General features: G+C 46.6%; 1 protein-coding gene across 1 annotated transcript in view; it reads left to right on the forward strand.

The window, feature by feature from the left end:
- LOC144505671 (magnesium transporter NIPA2-like) overlaps positions 1–9184 on the forward strand; it is a 38463-nt gene extending 29279 nt beyond the window's left edge. Inside the window, exons 5-6 of the mRNA XM_078231829.1 lie at positions 1066–1226; positions 5546–9184. Of these exons, the coding sequence (XP_078087955.1) occupies positions 1066–1226; positions 5546–6162 (778 nt within the window). The 3' untranslated portion in view covers positions 6163–9184. The remainder of the gene's footprint in view (positions 1–1065; positions 1227–5545) is intronic.
- Positions 9185–21487: the final 12303 nt, after the last annotated feature.

The raw sequence follows: 21487 nt of genomic DNA on the forward strand, positions 1-21487 counted from the left end.
CTAACAGGACCAAATGCAGGAATTGGAGGCAGAATTGGATCTTTGGGTGCTACAACTCCTTTTTAAAGTTCCAAAATGAATTTTCAGTCCAATTCGTTTCTTAGAAACACCTGTTAAAAAAGACCCTTACAGCAGATTCACTTCATGTCACAAAAGCTGAACCACACTGGCATGATATCAGCATTGGATCAATTAAAAATTGCAAACATTCGAAATACATTAATATTAACCACAAAGAGTTTAAAGTAAAGACTTTTTAAATTCATTTGTGGGACATGGGCGTCGCTGGCTGGCCAGCATTTATTGCCCATCCCTAGTTGCCCATGGAGGGCAGTTGAGAGTCAACCACATTGCTGTGGCTCTGGAGTCACATGTGGGCCAGACCAGGTAAGGACAGCGGATTTCCTTCCCTAAAGGACATTAGTGAACCAGATGGGTTTTTTCGACAATCGACAATGGTTTCATGGTCACCAGTAGATTCTTAATACCTGTTTTTTTTATTGAATTCAAATTCCACCATCTGCCGTGGTGGGATTTGAACCTGGGTCCCCAGGACATTAGCTGAGCTTCTGGATTAATTGGCTAGTGATAATACCACTAGGCCATCGCATCCCCATAATTGATGGGTGAATCACAAAAGGAGGGGTGAAAATAACATGGCTGATTGAGGGGGAGGGTTAACTGGGATGATAAGGGAGGGCCCACAAAGAGGAGAAGTACCAAAGCCCTCGATTTCTTTTCTTGGTCCAGATTAATCTGGAAGTGGTAGGAGTGGCAGCAAATAAGTCAAACTCTCCCTGAAGTACTTTTATCAAGAATTTCCCTTCTGTCCCAACTCAGCACCCCACCCTCCCCCCAAACCTGTTGCAGTCCCGTCACACAACCATTCCCCCTCCAACTCTATACTCTACTCTACCAACCATCCTCCCTCCCACCTTATCCCTTTCCCACACCAAACTGAAGATGGCCTAGTTGATGTTTGTTTATTCCAGTAAGATGTTTGGAATCCCTTTTTGTTGCTGATTTCTTTCTTCATTCTCCCTCCATCCCCATTCCCATGTCCAGTGCTGTGTTGTCTTCTTACCTTCTGCAAGAGAGTCTGAACCTGTTGGGGAAGCTGGGATGTGTGCTCTGCATTCTGGGGTCAACCGTCATGGTGGTCCATGCACCTCAAGAGGAGGAGATCAAAACATTGGAAGAAATGGCACTGAAACTCAAGGAACCAGGTTAGTTTGGGAATGGGTTTCAGATGATTGTTGTTCCAGTGAGGGAGCATTTTGGGCTTAGTGACCATAATTCCATAGGATTTCAGGTAGTTATGGATAAGGGCAAGAGTGGCCCTTGGGTGAGGGTGGTTAATTGGACGTGGGCCAAATACATCCAAATTAGACAAGAACTGGGGAATGGGGATTGGGAGCGGGTACTTGAGGGCAAATCCACGTCTGGCATGTGGGAAGCTTTTAAAGGCCAGCTGATAGAATGATGTGGAGTTGCCGGCATTGGCCTGGGGTGGGCACAGTAAGTAGTCTCACAACACCAGGTTAAAGTCCAACGGGTTTATTTGGTAGCACAAGCTTTCGGAGCGTTGCCTCTTCATCAGGTGACCTAATGAAGGGGCAATGCTCCGAAAACTCATGCTACCAAATAAACCTGTTGGATTTTAACCTGGTGCTGTGAGACTACTTACAGTTGATAGAAGTGCAGGATAGGCATGTCCTCGCAAAAATGAAGGGAAATTGTAAGCTTAGTCAAAAGGAAAAGGAAGCATATGATAGGTCTCGGCATCTAAAAACTGACAAAGCCCTTGAGGAGTATAGAGAGTAGGAAGGGACTTAAAAGTGGAATTAGGAGGGCTAAAAGGGGCCATGAAATGTCTTTAGCAATCAGCGTTAAGGAGAATCCCAAGGCTTTTTATGCACAAATTAGAAGCAAGAGAAAGAGTAGGCCCCACTCAAGGACAATGAAGGGAAGTTATGCATGGAGCCACAGGAAGTGGGTGAGATCCTTAATGAATACTTTGTATTGGTATTCAAGGAGAAGGACATGACGGATGTTGAGGTCAGGGATAGGTATGTGAACACTCTAGAGAATGTCAATTTATCAAAGGAGGAAGTGTTGGGTATCCTAAATTGCATTAAGGTAGACAAGTCCCCGGGGCCATATGGGATCTATCCCAGGTTACTGCGGGAGGCAAGGAGAGAAATAGCTGGGGCCTGAACAGATTTCTTCATATCCTCTTTGACCACAGTCAAGGTGCCAGAGGACTGGAGAATACCAATGTTGTTCCCTTGTTTAAGAAAGAATGCAGGGATAATCCAGGAAACTATAGGCCGGTGTGCCTGACGTCTGTGGGGGGGACGTTTTTGGAGAAGATACTGAGGGACAGGATATATGCACATTTGGAGGAAAATGGACTAGTTAGTGACAGGCAACATGGTTTTATATGGAGAAGGTCATGTCTCACCAACTTGATTGAGTTTTTGAAGAGGTAACAAAGATAATTGAAGAGGGAAGGGCTGTGGATGTAGTTTATATGGACTTTAATAAGACATTTGATGGAATTCCACATGGCAGACTTGTACAAAAACTAAAATCACATGGGATTCGGGGTGGGCTGGCTAGATGGATACAGAACTGGCTTGGTTATAGAAGACAGAGAGTAGCGGTGGAAGGGTGGTTTTCAGAATGGAGATCTGTAGCTGGTGGTGTTCAGCAAGGATCAGTGCTGGGACCTCTGGTGTTTGTAGTCTATATAAATGATATGGAGGAAAATGTAGGTGCTCTAATTAATAAGTTTGCAGGTGACATGAAGATTGGTGGAGTTGCTGATAGTGCAGAGGATCATCAGAGGATACAGCAGGATATAGATAGATTGGAGACTCGGGCACAGGAATGGCAGATGGAGTTTAATTGGACAAATGCAAGATATATTTTGGAAGATCAAATTCGGGTGCGAATTATACTGTAAATGGCAGAACCCTTTGGAACATTAACATGCAGAGGGATCTGGGCGTGCGGGTCCATAGTCCCCTAAAAGTGGCAACACAGGTGGCCAAGGTGATTAAGAAAGCATATGGCAAGCTTGCCTTCATTGGCCGGGTCATTGAGTACAAGAGTTGGGAAATCATGTTGCAACCTTGGTTAGACCGCATTTGGAGTATCATGTGCAGAAGGACTGGAAGCTTTGAAGAGAGTACAAAGAAGGTTCACCAGGATGTTGCCTGGTCTCGAGGGTGTTGGCTGTGAGGAAAGATTGAATAAACTAGGATTGTTTTCACTGGAAAGACGGAGGCTGAGGGGAGACCTGAAAGAGGCCTACAAAATTATGAGAGGCACAGACAGGGTAGATAGTGAGAGGCATAGACAGGGTAGATAGTGAGAGGCTTTTTCCTAGGGTGGAAGTGTCAATTACAAGGGAGGGCACAAGTTCAAGGTGAGAGGGGAAATGTTTAAGGGAGATGTGCGGGAGAAGTTTTGCACACAGAGAGTGATGGCTGCCTGGAATGTGCTGCCAGAGGAGGTGGTGGAAGCAGGCATATTAGCAACATCTAAGAGGCATCTGGATGGGTCCATGAACAGGGAGGGAATGGAGGGATACGGACCGAGTGAGGGCAGAAAGTCTTTTTTAATTTAGTTAGGACATCATGATCGGCAGTACGGCCTATAATTTCCTGGATTATCCCTGCATTCTTTCTTAAACAAGGGAACAACATTGGTATTCTCCAGTCCTCCAGGCACGGGCACACCAACACCCTGGTCTACATTGCCATCTGTTCTCTCATCGGCGCTTGGAGGGCTGAAGGGCCTGTTCCTATGCTGTACTTTGTTCTTTGTTCTTATTTTAAATTCCATGCATGGGTGTGGGTGCCACAGGCATTTATTGCCTATCCTTAGTTGCCTGGAGGTAGGGTCACCTCTTTAAACCACTCGTAGTGGGTTCGATACCCACTGAACTTGCTGGGCCACTTCAGAGGGCAGTTAAGAATAAACCACATTTAAGCCCAGGTCAGCAGATTTCCTTCCCAAAAGGGAAATTAGTGAACTGGTTGGGTTTGTTACAACAGTCTAACAATTTTGTAGTCACTTTTACTAATACCAGGTTTTTATTTTCAGGATTAAAAAATATTGAGTTCAGATTCTCAACGTTCTGGTAGGATTTGAACCCACTTCCTCTGGATTATGAGAACATAAGAAATAGGAGCAGGAGTAGACCACATTGAGCCTGTTCCACCATCCAATACGATTATGGCCAATCTTTGGCTTCAACGCCACCTCTCTGCTCATTCCCCATATCCCCTGATTCCCTGAGAGACCAAATATCTGTCGATCCCAGCCTTAAATAGATTCAACGATGGCACATCCGCAACTCTCCAGAAAATTCCAAAGATTCATAACCCTCTGAAGTAATTTAGTCCACTAAGTAACCGCGACACTACTCGACCCCCTTACTTTGCTCTTGGCCTGTGGGACAGCTAACCTGGTCTGCCGGCTACTCCCATCCAGGAGTCTGAAGGTGTTCAATTCACCGAACACCCCTGATTCAGCACAAAAATAAAGTCTAATTTTAAAGCCCCAATTATACCATGGGACAGGAGATGGCAGATGGATGGGAGAGCTGGGGTTGGGAGCAGACAGTTTTTAAAAATTCATTCATGGGATATGGGCGTCGCTGGCTGGTCAGCATTTATTGCCCATTGCCAGTTGCTCGAGGGCAGTTGAGAGTCAACCACATTGCTGTGGGTCTGGAGTCACAGGTATCGCAGAATACTACAGTGCAGAAGAGGCCCTTTTGCCCATTGAGTCCACACCGATGCATGTGGGCGGCACGGTAGCACAGTGGTTAGCACAGCTGCTTCACAGCGCCAGGGACCCGGGTTCAATTCCCGGTTTGGGTCACTGTCTGTGTGGAGTTTGCACATTCTCCCTGTGCCTGCGTGGGTTTCCTCCCACATTCTGAAAGACATGCTAGTTAGGTGCACTGAACCAAACAGGCGCTGGAGTGTGGCGACTAGGGGAATTTCATAGTAACTTCATTGCAGTGTTAAAGTAAGCCTTACTTGTGACTAATAAATAAACTTTAAAACTTTGAAAGGCCCTGACCACCTAATCCCACTTGGCCCATAGCCTTGAATGTTATGATGGTGCCAAGTGCTCATCCAGGTACTTTTTAAAGGATGTGAAGCATCCCGCCTCCACCACCCTCCCAGGCAGCGCATTCCAGACCGTCACCACCCTCTGGATAAGAAAGGTTTTCCTCAAATCCTCCAACCTCCCACATGTAGGCCAGACCAGGTAATGACGGCAGATTTCCTTCCCTAAAGGACATTAGTGAACCAGATGGGTTTTTCCGACAATCGACAATGGTTTCACGGTCATTAGTAAATTCTTAATTCCAGATATTTTTTATTGAATTCAAGTTCCACCATCTGCCGGGGCGGGATTCGAACCCAGGTCCCCAGAACATTAGCTGAGTTTCTGGATTAATAGTCTAGCGATAATACCACTAGGCTGCCATCATTAACGAATGAATGTTTTGTGCCTGCAGGGTTCCTGGTGTTTGCGTGCCTCTTACTGATCACAGTGCTCCTCCTCATCTTCTACACGGCCCCCAGGCACGGGCACACCAACATCCTGGTCTACATTGCCATCTGTTCTCTCATTGGCGCTTTCTCCGTCTCCTCTGTGAAGGGGATTGACATTGCCATCCGAGGATGCTTCGCCAATCTCCCAGTGCATAAACACCCGTTAACCTGGATTCTCATCTGCTCATTGCTGGCCTCCATCATCACCCAGATCAACTATTTGAACAAATCCCTTGACACTTTCAACACCTCGGTGGTCTACCCTATCTACTACGTGTTCTTCACCACTGTGGTTATCACCACCTCTGTCATTCTGTTCAAGGAATGGTACAGCATGTCCGTCATCGACATTGTGGGCACAATTGCCGGCTTCGGAACCATCATTCTTGGTGTTTTCATGCTTCATGTCTTTAAAGACTTAAATTTCAGCCTGAAGAACTTGCCGATGGCACTCCAGGCCCAGGAGGGAGTCTGCGTCACTCCTATGGTGAAGTTAGATGACAAGCACATCCTTATAGAAAGCACAGACAATGCAGTGTTCACTGAGGAGAAACCCAGGGTCTTTGTTATTTATGGGTGAAGGTTTTACGTTTATGGACAATTTCACAAAAATACAAGTGCTACTGTGAGAGCCAGGCTTGGGCGAACTGTGAAGCTATTTAGTGTTTTGATGCAGTGTCTCACCGTGTGTGAACTGCTTGACCACCTGCGCCCAATGACCCAGCGATTTCACTGGTGAAAAGGTCAGATCTTTCCACAGGATTTCAATTCCGTCCCTATCCGGAACCCATGCTGCAGTTGGAGATGACAATCTGAATCAGCTAAACAACTTCCTCACACCTCTTAATACTCTACACCCTCTTAAAACCAGGGCAAAGGCCTCTTGCATCTGGAATGGGTTTCGAATGGAATTATGTCCATGATCAGCTGGACTCTAGACTCTGGACAGAATTGGGTACTCGAAGAGGCACTGTCAACCTGACCAGAAACACATGTAGCCAGACGTGTGGGTAGCTCTGTGATTTAACCAGCTTACATGTGAAACTATCCCATTCTCCACTTCGCTTTAATCCATAAGTTTTTTCCCCCATTTATCATGAGAGACAATTTGCTGACTTTCTTGTCAATGAGTCTCGACTTCAGATTTTATTATACTGCTTGGTCGTGGGTGGGTTCAAGTTCATGAACAGGTCATCCTATGCTGTTAGCTCATCTCGATCAAAGAGGCAGTGTATGTTCACTTCAATGCCCCAGTCTAGGGAGGGAAGATTAACCTATTGTTGTTGCTGCTGACCCCTATCTGTGTGCGTGTGTGCACGTGCGTGTGTGTTGGAAAACACCAACCAGAGTTGGACTTGGCCCCACAGACCAAGACAACAATGGCCAGTACTGCACTCCCTCCGTACTGCATGGCTGTGACAGTCTGCACCAAACCTTGGAGTGGGGCTTCAACCCACACAGCCTCCTCACTGGATAAAAGCAAGTTACTGCGGATGCTGGAAACTGAAACCAAAAGAGAAAACGCTGGAAAATCTCAGCAGGTCAGGCAGCATCTGTAAGGAGAGAAAAGAGGTGACATTTCGAGTCCAGGTGACCCGTTGTCAAAGCTAAAAGGCACAGAAAGGGAGAGATATTTGACGTAGGGTGAGAGAATGAAAGATGAGTCACAGCCACAAAAACGAGGGGAAAGGCCGCTAATGGCAGTCCAGAGAGAGAATAGAAGGTGTGAATGGCCAAATGGCAAAGAAGCTGAAATCAGAAGGTAAATTGTGACGGTTGAAAATGTGTGGGATGGGTGGGAGAGAGGTACAATTGAGAAAAAGGGGGAAAGAAGAAGCAAAGGGGGAGAAAAGCTTCCTCACTGACTGTGATGAAAGTGCTAGCCATTGTCAAGCTTTATCAAGTCAATGCACACTTGTCCTTTCTCAATCATCTTATCTGTGTTTTGATTTAAGACACACCCATAAAGTCAGTGAGTGTGGAATATCACAGTAAGCAATGCAACCCTTTCAGAGTGAATCATCTTTCCTCACCAGTGATGCTTCATTCAATCTCAATACCATCAGGCGGTGCTGAACCGAAATGTTACCGAGGCTCAGGCTTTGATTACGAGGAAAGATTATTTGATTGTATTTCTCAGAATCTTGAAGATTAAGGGGATGATTTTATTGAGGCTTTTGAAAGGATTGAATTAGTAGATGGAGATTCTAGGATGAGGGGACATAAATTTAAAATTAAGCCAGCCCATTCTGGTGGGAAATTGGGGAAAACTTATTTCCATAAAGGGTGGTAGAAATGTGGAACTCTGTCCCACATTAGTTTAACTCAGTTCATAATTTAAAATCTGAGGTTGGTTAGAATTTTTGCTAACGGTATGAAAGGATATTGAACAAAGCAGGTAGATTGAGTTAGGATACAGAACACTTGTTACCTTATTGAATGCAGGAACAGGCTGGAGAGGGGCTGAATGGCCTCTGAACAGGCTGGGCTGGGATAGCAAATCTCCAGTCAGCACATTGACATGGACTGGGAAGCGAATGTCAGACAGGGTTTGCGCTATTGAGAGCAGTCCATGAAGAAGGGTGACTTGCTCTCATCGAGCAAGGAATATTGGTAAATGCAGGAAAGTGTTTAAGGGCACAAGGACCAAGGAAAAGCAAAATGCTGCAAATGCTGGAAATCTGAAAAGAATTCAGAAAACGGCACTGTGGCACAGTGGTTGGCACCGCTGCCTCACAACGCCAGGGACCTGGGTTCAATTCCCGGCTTGGGTCACTGTCTGTGTGGAGTTTGCACATTCTCCCCATGTCTGTGTGGGTTTCCTCCGGGTGCTCCAGTTTCCTCCCACAGTCCAAAGATGTGCAGGTTAGGTTGATTGGCCGTGTTAAATTGATCCTTAGTGTCAGGGGGACTAGCAGGGTAAATACGTGGGGCTACGGGAATAGGGCCTGGGTAGGATAGTGGTCAGTGCAGACTCGATGGGCTGAATGGCCTCCTTCTGCACTGTAGGGATTCTACGAAATAACTCAGCAGGTCAGGCAGCATCTGTTCACGGAGAGACAAAAGGCAATCGATCTGAAATGTCAACATGTTCCTCTGTCCACAGGTGCTGCCTGATCTCCTGAGTATTAGCAACACTTTCTGCTTCGATTTACTTTCAAGTGTAGTTCTGGCTTTGAATGTGAGTCCAGTTCTGTTGGGCCCCAGATTCGATCCCTGTTCTTTAGAATCCTCAATTCCGTCCCAAATTGTGCAAGGTAGATCTATATTTGCGTGTGGACCAGGGAAAATACTTTGATAACTTAGAATCCTGAGTAAATGAATACACCCTGAAGGGACAACGCATTGGAACAAGGTGAAAACAGTCCAGTTTGTATTTTTCTATTTGATATATATTTTTGTAACATCCTTGTACCTATTGTTTTTGTAAAAGGTGTATTATGTGTCCCTGTTAATGCATTATGATTCCTTCAGTGCTGAGTGCATTTGACAGCTAACTTAAAGTCAAACTGAAGCAAACCACAACAAATGTTTGACACTATTATTGTTAAGAGTTTCTACAGAACAATAAAAATGAACTGTGATGTTTTAATTTTCATATGAATTTACCTTCTGGAGTCGATCAGTAAGTCATTCATACTAACCATGTGATTCCCAGCCCTGTGCGGAGTTAGTTGACCTTCACAGGTGGCCTTTGTGCTTTGTGGTATCGAGAGATGAAAATCAACTAGGTATTTTTAAAATTCATTTGTGGGACATGGGTGTCGCTCGACGGCCAGCATTTATTGCCCATTTCCTGTTATCCTTGGACGGTAGTTGAGAGTCAACCACATTGCTGTGACTCTGGAGTCACATGTAGGCCAGACCAGATAAGGACGGCAGATTTTCTTCCCTGAAGAACATTAGTGAACCAGATGGCTTTTTCCAACAATTGACAATGGTTTCATGGTCATCAGTAGATTCTTAATTCCAGATATTTTTTATTGAATTCAAATTCCACCATCTGCCGTGGTGGGATTCGAACCCGGGTCCCCAGAACATTAGCTGAGTTTCTGGATTAATAGTCTAGGGATAATACCACTAGGCCATCACCTCGCCTTTCTACTCCTGACCACTGTCTGCTGACACCTGTAAGAAAAGTAGATGCATGGTGAGATCAGAATTGGGATCGCCTGCAGTCGCTTCTGTGGGAGAATGTCTTGTTCACGTTCTAAGGGGATGGGGGTTTTGCTAGTTTACCAGATTGAAGGATATGGTGCGGGGCAGGGTTGAGTGAGACAAGTGAGGAGAGGGAGGAGAGTTGAGGGAGATGGTCAGGAAGGAAGAGGGGGAGGTGGGTTTGAGGGAGACATGATGAGGAAGGTGAGGGTGACGGAATAATCTGATTCGGGAGTAATGGCTTTTTCCGAAGACTGCTTATGATTTGGTCATGACAAAACATGGAAGTTTTGTCCTCCTCCGTGGTGTGTACAGCAACTGAACACACTAATTCCCCCTGGTCTGCATGATACACAGGGAACTGGAACACACCGCACACAACAAACAGCAGTCAGCACACAGTAAATCCCCGTGGAACAAAGTGGTTGTGTTGTTTCCATTGTTCAAAAAAGCCACATAAATAAACTTATAGAATCAGTCCATCTGTGACATAAACAAGATCCACTGCGGAATTCAGTTCATGTTCCGGAAGCAATAATTTAGCTACGTGCCTGACCTCACTTATCCAATTTGGAATTCTTAAAAGTTTACTTATTAGTGTCACAAGTAGGCTTACATTAACACTGCAATGAAGTTACTTTTTTTTAAGCATTCTGTATTCGTCAATTGGTTTGAAAAACATGGCTCACTCCATAGAACCATAGAAAATTACAGCTCAGAAACAGGCCTTTTGGCCCTTCTTGTCTGTGCCGAACCATTTTTTGCCTAGTCCCACTGACCTGCACTTGGACCATATCCCTCCACACCCCTCTCATCCATGAATCCGTCCAAGTTCTTCTTAAATGTTAAAAGTGACCCCGCATTTACCACTTTATCCGGCAGCTCATTCCACACTCCCACCACTCTCTGCGTGAAGAAGCCCCCCCTAATATTCCCTTTAAACTTTTCTCCTTTCACCCTTAACCCATGCCCTCTGGTTTTTTTCTCCCCTAGCCTCAGCGGAAAAAGCCTGCTTGCATTCACTCTATCTATACCCATCAAAATCTTATACACCTCTATCAAATCTCCCCTCAATCTTCTACGCTCCAGGGAATAAAGTCCCAACCTATTCAATCTCTCTCTGTGACTCAGCTTCTCAAGTCCCGGCTGGTTTCTCTCTCCTCTCTCAGTCTAGTAACTCCGGGGGCAGAGGCTAATTCATTTTTGATGAAGGCAAAAGCAGTGGATTGGCTGCTTTGTAAGGCATGCCTGCCTGTGACCCATTAACTCACCTGTTACTGATCGTGTAGTTTGTACACCTATCCCGCCTGTTACGCACTCGCCCATTACACATTCACGTTTCCTGTTGAGTACTGACTTCATGACACCACTTGATTTTCCTCTGCAATAATCCTTCGTATGAAGCCTTATCAAATGCCTTCCGGAGGTCCATGTCGACAACATCTACAGACAGACAGGTCCCTATTAGTGACCCCCTCAAAAAAAAACTCTTCATAAGTCAACTACATAAAACTTCTCATCACCAGGTTGGTATGCAGGTACAGCACATCAGTAGGAAAGCTAATCAAATGTTATCATTTATTACGAGGGGAATTGGTTACAAAAATAGGGAGGTTGTGCTTCAGTTATATAGGGCACTGTTGAGACCACATCTGGAGCACTGTGTATAGCATTGCTCTCTATATTTAAGGAAGAATGTAAATGCATGTTAGAGAAGCAATTTCGAGAAGGTTTGAAACATAGAAAATAGGAGCAGGAAGAGGCCATTTGGCCCTTCGAACCTGCTTCCCTCGCCATTCATTATGATTATGGCTGATCATCCAACTCAATAGCCTGATCCCGTCTTCCCTCCCATATCCTTTGATCCCCTTCGCCACCAGTGCTATATCTATAGAAGCAACTAGACTAATACCTGGAATTGGAGAGTTGGCTTATGAGGAAAGATTGTGGACAGGCTAATCTTGCAACAGCTGCCGTTTAGAAGACTAAGAGGTGACAGCGCTGAAAGTTATAAGATCCTGAAGGATCTTGACAAGGGAGATGTGGAAAGGATGTTTCCTCTTGTGGGAAAATCTAGGAGTAGGTGTGGTCACTGTTTAAAAATAAGGAGTCGCCCATTTAATACAGATTAGGAGAATTTTGTTTCTGACAGTGAGTCTTTGGAGCTCTCTTCCTCAAAAGACGGTGGAAGAAGTCTTTGAATACTTTTAAGGCAGAGTTAGATAAATTCTTGATAAGTAAGGGGTTGAAAGGTTATCATGGGTAGTCAGGAATGTGGGGTTGGGGTTACAGTCAGATCAGCCCTGATCTTATTGAATGGCAGAGCAGGCCTGAGGAGCCGAGTGGTCTACTCCTGCTCCTAATTTGTACGTTTGTGTGTGAGTAAGTCTGTACCGTTACAGGACTGAGCAATTCCAAATGCACCTGGAACCCAAGTATGTCCAGAGCTTAAAGCAGTTACTTACTCCCCGGCAACACGGCTTCATTTCCTGCTGTGAGTCTCGGCTATCTTCACCTTCTTCGGGTGGGAATCTTTATTGCATTGGACTTGACGTGATGCTGCTACCACTTCACTCAGTAAGTGGGCAATTCTAAAACTGTGCCTTCTAGATTCCGTCAGGGGGGGAAACATTCAGCATCGACCCTGTCAAGCCCACTCAGAATCTTATGTTTCAGAATCTTACATTATATTATTTTTAAAAATAAACTTTCATCTTTTACGAAGGAGGTAGAAACAAGGGATTGGCTGCTTTGTAAGGCATGTCTCCCTGTGACCCCTTAACTCACCTGTTACTGATCGTGTGGTTGTACACTATCCCACCTGTTATGCACTTGCCCATTACACATTCACGTTTCTTGTTAAGTGCTGACTTCATGACACCACTTGATTTTCCTCTACATTGACTTCAATAATCCCTCGTAATGAAGCCTTATCAAATGCCTTCCAGGAGGTCCAATATCTACAGACAGACCCCTGTCTCCACATTAGCTACCCAGGACATGGTGACAATCAAGGAAATTCTGTCCCTGGAAGGGTTCAAAATTGATAAAGAGGAAGTGTTGAATAGACTGTCAGTACTGAAAGTTGCCAAGGCACCGAGATTGGATGAGATACATCCAAGGATATTGGAGGAAAACCATGTTGCAGCTGTATAAGACTTAGGCTGCATTTGGAGTATTGTGTACAATTCTGGTCGCCACACTACTGGAAGGATGTTGACGCATTGGAAAGGGTGCAAAAGAGATTTACCAGGACGTTGCCTGGTTTGGAGGATATGGACTATGAAGAAAGGTTGAACAAACTTGGATTGTTTTCATTGGAGCATCAGAGGATGAGGGGGGACCTGATAGAGGTTTACAAGATTATGACAGGCTTGGGTCTTTTTTCCAGGATTGAAGGGCCAATTACTCGGGGGCATAGATTGAAAGTGAGAGGGGGAAAGTTTAAAAGAGATGTAAGGGGCAAGTTTTTCACACAGAGGGTGGTGAATGCCAGGAATGCGCTGCCAGAGGAGGTGGTGGAAGCAGATTCTAAAACAATGTTTAAGAAGCATCTGGATGGGATACATGAATAGGCAGGGAATAGAGGGATATGGACCATGTAGAGGCAAGAAAATATTAGAGAGGCATTTGTGTCGGCACAGATTTGGTGGGCCGAAAGGCCTGCTCCTGTGCTGTACTGTTCTTTGCGATTGGAAATTGCAGGAACGCTCTCCATAATCTTTCAGCCTTCTCTAGAATCCGGGGAGAAGCCAGAGGGCCGGAGAAGTCCAAATGTTACACCCTTGTTCACAAAAGGTTGTAAGGATAGCCCAACAATTACAGACCAGTCAGTTTAACATCAGTAATGGGCAAGCATCTAGAAACAATTATTTATGATAAAATTAGTAGTCACATGGAAAAATGTGGGTTGATTTAGAAGAGCCAGCAAGGATCTCAAGGGGAAATCTTGTTTAACCAACTTGCTGGGAGTTTTTTGAGGAGGTATCAGAAAGGGTCGATGAGGGTGATGCTGTTGAAGTGGTGTACATGGACTTTTAAAAGGAATTTGATACAGTGCCACACACACACTCGTGAGAAAAGTTATAGCTCATGGAATAAAAGGGACAGTAGCAACATGGATACAAAATTGGCTAAATAATGGCAAGTAGAGGGTAAAGGTCAATGGATATTTTTCAGGCTGGAGGAAGGTTTGTAGTGGAGTTCTCCAGGGGTTGATATTGGGACCCTTGCTTTTCCTGTTGTATATTGACAATCTGGATCTTGGTGTGTAGGGGACAATTTCAAAGTTTGTGGATGAAACAATAGTTGAAATTATTGTAAACTGTGACGTCAGTGTAGACCTTCAAAAAGACGTAGACAAGTTGGTGGAATGGGCAGATAGGTGGCAAATGAAGTTTGACGTGGAAAAGTACATTTTGGGAGGAAGAATATGGAGATACAATATAAAATAAGGGGTAAAAATCATAATTGGTGCAGGAGCAGAGGGATCTGGGTGTATATGTGCAGAGATCATTGAAGGTGGCAGGACATGTAGAGAGAGCAATTAATAATGCATATAGTGTTCTGGGCTTCATTAATAGGGACATAGAGTACAAGAGCAAGGAGGTTATGTTGAACTTATACAAGACACTAGTTAGACCTCAGCTGGAATATTGTGTACAGTTCTTGGCACCACACTATAGAAGGAAGTATACATTGGGTTTAAGCAATCGGGGACAAGTGAATCCCTCGATGACTATAAAAAGTATAAGAATATACTTAAGAGGGAGATCAGGAGGGCAAAAAGAGGGTATAATATGGATCTGGCAGGTAAGGTTAAAGAAAATCCCAAGAGGTTTCTATAGCTATATTACGAGTAAAAGGGTGGCTAGGGAGAGAATAGGTCCCCTTAAAGATCAGCATGGCCATCTGTGTGTGGAGCCACAGGAGGTGGGTAAGATTTTTAATGAATATTTCTCCTCGGTGTTTACTGTGGAGAGCATTGTGGGTGCTAAGGAAATAAGGGAAACAAGTGGTGATGTCTTGGGTCACATGCGTATTACTAGGTGGGAGGCATTTGCACCTTAAGGTGAATAAATCCCCTGGGCCTGATCAAGTGCATCCTTGGATCTTGTGGGAGGCTAGGGAAGAAATTGCAGAGATATTTGGTTCATCTCTTTCCACTGGCGCAGTTCCGGAGCACTGAAAGGTGGCTAATGTTATTCCGTTGTTCAAGAAGGGTGGCAAAGAGAAGCCAATGAATTACAGGCCGGTGAGCCTGACATCAGTGGTGGGTAAGTTACTGGAGAGGCTTCTGAGGGACAGGATCTACCAACATTTGGATAGTCAAGGTTTAATTAGGGATAGGCAGCACGGCTTTGTGCATGGGAAATCATGTCTGACGAATCTTTCAGAGATTTTTGAAGAGAAAGCCAAGAGGATGGATGAGGGTAAGGTAGTAGATGTTGATAAGGTTCTGCATGGCAGGCTGGTCTGGAAGGTTAGGTTGCATGGGATCCAGGCAGAGCTAGCTAATTGGATTCACAATTAGCTCGATGGTAGGAAGCAGAGGGTGATGGTCGAAGGTTGCTTCTTGGACAGAAGACCTGTGAATAGTGGTGTACCTCAAGGGTCCTTGTTGTTATTTATATAAATGATTTGGATGTGAATGTACAAGGCATTGTTAGTGAGTTTGCAATTGATGCTAAATTAGGAGGCATCATTGATAGCAAAGAAAGTTATCAAAAATTACAAGGGGATCTTGATCAGTTAGGCAAGCGGAATTCAATACAGATAAGCGTGAGGTGTTGCATTTTGGAAAGTCAAACTAGGGTAGGACTTGTACAGCGAATGGTAGGTCCCTGGGGTGTGTTGGGGAACAGAGGCACCTAGGAGTACAAACAAGTACATGGTTTGTTGAAAGCTGTGTCACAGGTAGACAGGGTGGTGGAGAAGGCATTTAGCACACTCGCCTTCATCAGTCAGGGCCTTGATAAAGGAGTTGGGACATTGGCCGGAAGTTTACCGCCCTGCCCGCCATGGCATTCGGACAATGGAAAGGTCCGTTAACCTCAGGCGGGATCTTACGGTTTCGGGACGAGTGGGGCCGTAAAATCCCACCCATTATGTTACTATTGTTTAAGTCGTTGATGAGGCCACACTTGGAGTATTGTGTACACTTTTGGTCACCCTGTTATAGGAAAGATATTGATGAATTGGAAAGAGTGCAAAGGTGATTTATCAGGATGTTGCCAGGATTAGTGGGCCTGAGTTATAGGGAGAGAGTGGCCAGGCTAGGACTTTATTCCTTGGAATGCTGGAGAATGAAGTGTATACCTTATTGAGGTGTATAAAATCATGAGGGGCATAGATAGGATGAACGCACACAGCCTTTTTCCCAGGGAAGGGGAACTGAAAACTAGAGGGCATAGGTTTAAGGTGACAGGGGCGGGGATTTAAACGGGACCTGAGGGGCAACTTCCTCATGCAGAGGGTGGTTTATATATGGAATGAGCTGCCAGAGAAAGTGGTTGAGGCAGGTGCGAGAGCAACATTTAAAAAGCATTTGGATAAATACATGGATGGGGAAGGATTAGAGGGATATGGGCCAAATGCAGGCAATTGGGACCAGCTGGGATGGCACCATGGACTGGTTGGACTGAAGGGCCTGTTTCCGGGCTGTATTATCTTATGACTCTATAGGAAGGATATGAACGCATTGGAGAGAATGCAGAAAAGGTTTACAAGAATGTTTCCAGGGGTGAGAAACTTCAGTGATGAGGATAGATTGGAGAGGTTGGGTCTGTTCTCCTTGGAAAGAAAAAGGCTGAGAGGAGATTTGATAGAGATGTTCAAAATTATGAGGGGGCTGGACAAAGTAGATCGGGAAAAACTGTTTCTGCTCGTTAAAGGGTCAAGAATGAGAGGGCACGAATTTAAAGTGATTTTCAAAAGAAGCAAGAAAAGAAAAAACATTTTCACATGAGTGTTTTGGGCCTGGACATGTGGTGGAAGTAGGTTCAACTGAGGCATTAAGAGGGCGTTTGGTGATTATTTCAATAATATGCAAGGATACGGGGAATGACACTGAGCCAGAATGCTTGTTTGGAAAGTCGGTGCAGACACAATGGGCCAAATGGCCTCCTCCAGTGCTGTAACAATCCTGTGATTCCTTCTTCTAAACTTCAGATTGAGGACAAGTTCTGAATGGGAACATAACAACCTAGTAACAAGAGGCGGCCATTCAGTCCCTCAAGCCAAATGATATAAGAAACAGAAGCAAGAGAGGCCATTCTGTCCTTTGAGTCTGTTCTGATCTGATCGTACCTTCAACTCCACTTTCCTGTCTGTTTTCCATAACTTTTGACTTCTTTACTGTTTGTGATTTATATCTGTTTGTGATTTATATAAATGATCTGGAAGAAGGTGTAACTGGGGTGATCAGTAAATTTGCGGACGACACAAAATTGGCAGGACTTGCAGATAGTGAGGAGCATTGTCAGAGGCTACAGAAGGATATAGATAGGCTGGAAATTTGGGCAAAGAAATGGCAGATGGAGTTCAATCCTGATAAATGTGAAGTGATGCATTTTGGTAGAACTAATGTAGGGAGGAGCTATACGATAAATGGCAGAACCATAAAGGGTGTAGATACGCAGACGGACCTGGGTGTGCAAGTCCACAGATCCTTGAAGGTGACGTCACAGGTGGAGAAGGTGGTGAAGAAGGCATATGGCATGCTTGCCTTTATAGGATGGGGCATAGAGTATAAAAGTTGGGGTCTGATGTTGCAGATGTATAGAACGTTGGTTCGGTCGCATTTGGAATACTGCGTCCAGTTCTGGTCGCCACACTACCAGAAGGACGTGGAGGCTTTGGAGAGAGTACAGAGGAGGTTTACCAGGATGTTGCCTGGTATGGAGGGGCTTAGTTATGAGGAGAGATTGGGTAAACTGGGGTTGTTCTCCCTGGAAAGACGGAGGATGAGAGGAGACTTAATAGAGGTGTCTAAAATTATGAAAGGCATAGATAGGGTGAACGGTGGGAAGCTTTTCCCCAGGTCGGTGGTGACATTCACGAGGGGTCATAGGTTCAAGGTGAAGGGGGGGAGGTTTAACACAGATATCAGTAGGACATATTTTACACACAGGGTGGTGGGGGCCTGGAATGCGCTGCCAGGCAAGGTAGTGGAGGCGGACACGCTGGGAACGTTTAAGACTTATCTAGATAGCCACATGAACGGAGTGGGAATGGAGGGATACAAAAGAATGGTCTAGTTTGCACCAGGGAGCGGCGTGGGCTTGGAGGGCCGAAGGGCCTGTTCCTGTGCCGTATTGTTCTTTGTTCTTTACAGTTAAAGCCTTGAATATATTCAGTGATTCTGCCTCCAAAACTCTCTGGGTTAGAAAATTCCAAAGATTCACAACCCCTGAGGAGAAATTCCTTCTAATCTCCATCTTAATTGGGCAACTTGTTATTCTAAAACTGTGCTCCTTGGTTTAGATTCCTTCACGAGTGGAAACATTTTTTAAAAATTTGACTTGATTTATTATTGTCACACGTATTGGGATACAGTGATATTGTTTCTTGCGTGCCAAACAGACAACAGCATACCATTCATACTCAAGAAGGAAAGGAGAGAGTGTAGAATGTAGTGTTACAATCTTAGCTAGGGTGTAGAGAATGATCAACTTAATGCGAGGAAGGTCCATTCAAAAGTCTGATGGCAGTAGGAAAGAAGCTGTTCTTGAGTCGGTTGGTACGTGACCTCAGATTTTTCTATCTATTTCCTGATGGAAGGTGGAAGAGAGAATGTCCGGGGTGCAAGGGGTAATGGATGGGAGGCTGTGATGGATTGGGTTTCGTTCACGACCCTTTGTAGTTTCGTGCGGTCTTGGGCAGAGCAGGAGCCATACCAAGCTGTGATACAACCAGAAAGAATCCATCATTTTATGGTGCATCTGTAAAAGTTAGTGAGAGTCATAGCAGACATGCCAAATTTCCTTAGCCTCCTGAGAAGGTAGAGGCGTTGGTGGGGCTTTCTTAACTATAACATCGGTGTAGAGGGACCAAGACAGGTTGTCAGTGATTTGGACACCTAAAAACTTGAAGCTTTTGACCATTTCTACTTTGAGCCCATTGATGTAGACAGGGTCCTCCACTACGCTTCCTTTAACTTCCGTTAAGTCCCTTCAGAATTTTGTTAGCTTCATAAAATTACCTCTCCTTCCAAATTATGAATAAAGGCCCAACATGCTCAGCCTTTCCTGATAAGACAGCCCCTTCATCCCATCAATCAACCGAATGAACCCTCACTGAACTGCCTTCCTGGTCGATACTACCAGTCGGGCTGGCTGGGCCTGGGGCCTGCAAAAGGGGCAGCGTTGACTGCACCCTGCAGATATCCCCTCGCTACCCCATTCCAGCGAATACAAGCCTGGTTTCTGTAATCTCTTTCCATAATTTAACTCTTGATGCCCTGGCTATGTCTTGGTGGATGGGCCTTACATTCCTTCAAAGAACAATATGTCCTTGCTAAGTTGCTTAAACCTGAACACGGCATTCCAGGGCTTTGTATTGGAGCAAAGCTTCCTCCAGTTTGTAGCCTAACCCTAACATTCCATTCGCCCTTTCTGGTCATTATTGGTACCTGACAGCTTCATGTTTGTGATCTTTGTGGGAGAAGCTTCAAATCTGCTCCTAATGTCTCAGCATTTAAATAAAACCCTAACCTATCCACTTTATGGTCCATATTTACCTGCTGTGCAGCCTAACTGCCACAGCATTGCCTGCACACACACAGCATTGCCCCCACACACAGCATTGCCCCTCACACACAGCATTGCCCCCACACACACAGCATTACCCCCACACACAGCATTGCCCCCACACACAGCATTGCCCCCACACACAGCATTGCCCCCCACACACAGCATTGCCCCCACACACACAAAGCATTGCCCCCACACACAGCATTGCCCCCCACACACAGCATTGCCCCCACACACACAGCATTGCCCGCACACACACAGCATTGCCCGCACACACACAGCATTGCCCCCACACACGCAGCATTGCCCCCACACACGCAGCATTGCCCCCACACACGCAGCATTGCCCACACACACGCAGCATTGCCCGCACACACACAGCATTGCCCCCCCCACACACACAGCACTGCCCCCACACACACAGCATTGCCTGCACACACACAGCATTGCCCCCACACACAGCATTGCCCCCACACACAGCATTGCCCCCACACACAGCATTGCCCCCACACACACAGCATTGCCCGCACACACAGCATTGCCCCCCACACACTGCATTGCCCCCCACACACAGCATTGCCCCCCACACACAGCATTGCCCCCCACACACAGCATTGCCCCCCACACACAGCATTGCCCCCACACACAGCATTGCCCCCACACACAGCATTGCCCACACACACAGCATTGCCCCCCCCACACACAGCAGTACCCCCACACACAGCATTGCCCCCCCCACACACAGCATTGCCCCCCCCACACACAGCATTGCCCCCCCCACACACAGCATTGCCCCCCCCACACACAGCATTGCCCCCCCCACACACAGCATTGCCCCCAGAAAAAAGCATCCCCCCCCCCACACACAGCATTGCCCCCACACACAGCATTGCCCACACACACACACACAGCATTGCCCCCCACACACACAGCATTGCCCCCCACACACACAGCATTGCCCCCACACACACACAGCATTGCCCCCACACACACACAGCATTGCCCACACACACACACAGCATTGCCCACACACACAGCATTGCCCCCCCCACACACAGCATTGCCCCCCCCACACACAGCATTGCCTGCACACACACAGCATTGCCCCCACACACACACAGCATTGCCCCCACACACACACAGCATTGCCCCCACACACACACAGCATTGCCCACGCACACAGCATTGCCCACACACACACACAGCATTGCCCCCCACACACACACAGCATTGCCCCCCACACACACAGCATTGCCCCCCCCACACACAGCATTGCCCCCCCCACACACAGCATTGCCCCCCCACACACAGCATTGCCCCCCCACACACAGCATTGCCCCCCCACACACAGCATTGCCCCCCCCACACACAGCATTGCCCCCCCCACACACAGCATTGCCCCCCCCCACACACAGCATTGCCCCCCCCCACACACAGCATTGCCCCCCCCCACACACAGCATTGCCCCCCCCCACACACAGCATTGCCCCCCCACACACAGCATTGCCCCCCCCCCACACACAGCATTGCCCCCCCCCCACACACAGCATTGCCCCCCCCCCACACACAGCATTGCCCCCCCCACACACAGCATTGCCCCCCCCACACACAGCATTGCCCCCCCACACACAGCATTGCCCCCCCCACACACAGCATTGCCCCCCCCCACACACAGCATTGCCCCCCCCCACACACAGCATTGCCCCCCCCCCACACACAGCATTGCCCCCCCCCACACACAGCATTGCCCCCCCCCACACACAGCATTGCCCCCCCCCACACACAGCATTGCCCCCCCCCACACACAGCATTGCCCCCCCCCACACACAGCATTGCCCCCCCCCCACACACAGCATTGCCCCCCCCCCACACACAGCATTGCCCCCCCCCACACACAGCATTGCCCCCCCCCACACACAGCATTGCCCCCCCCACACACAGCATTGCCCCCCGCACACACAGCATTGCCCCCCCCACACACAGCATTGCCCCCCC

This window comes from Mustelus asterias, chromosome 16 (assembly GCF_964213995.1).
Source record: "Mustelus asterias chromosome 16, sMusAst1.hap1.1, whole genome shotgun sequence".
In the NCBI taxonomy this organism is placed as follows: domain Eukaryota; kingdom Metazoa; phylum Chordata; class Chondrichthyes; order Carcharhiniformes; family Triakidae; genus Mustelus; species Mustelus asterias.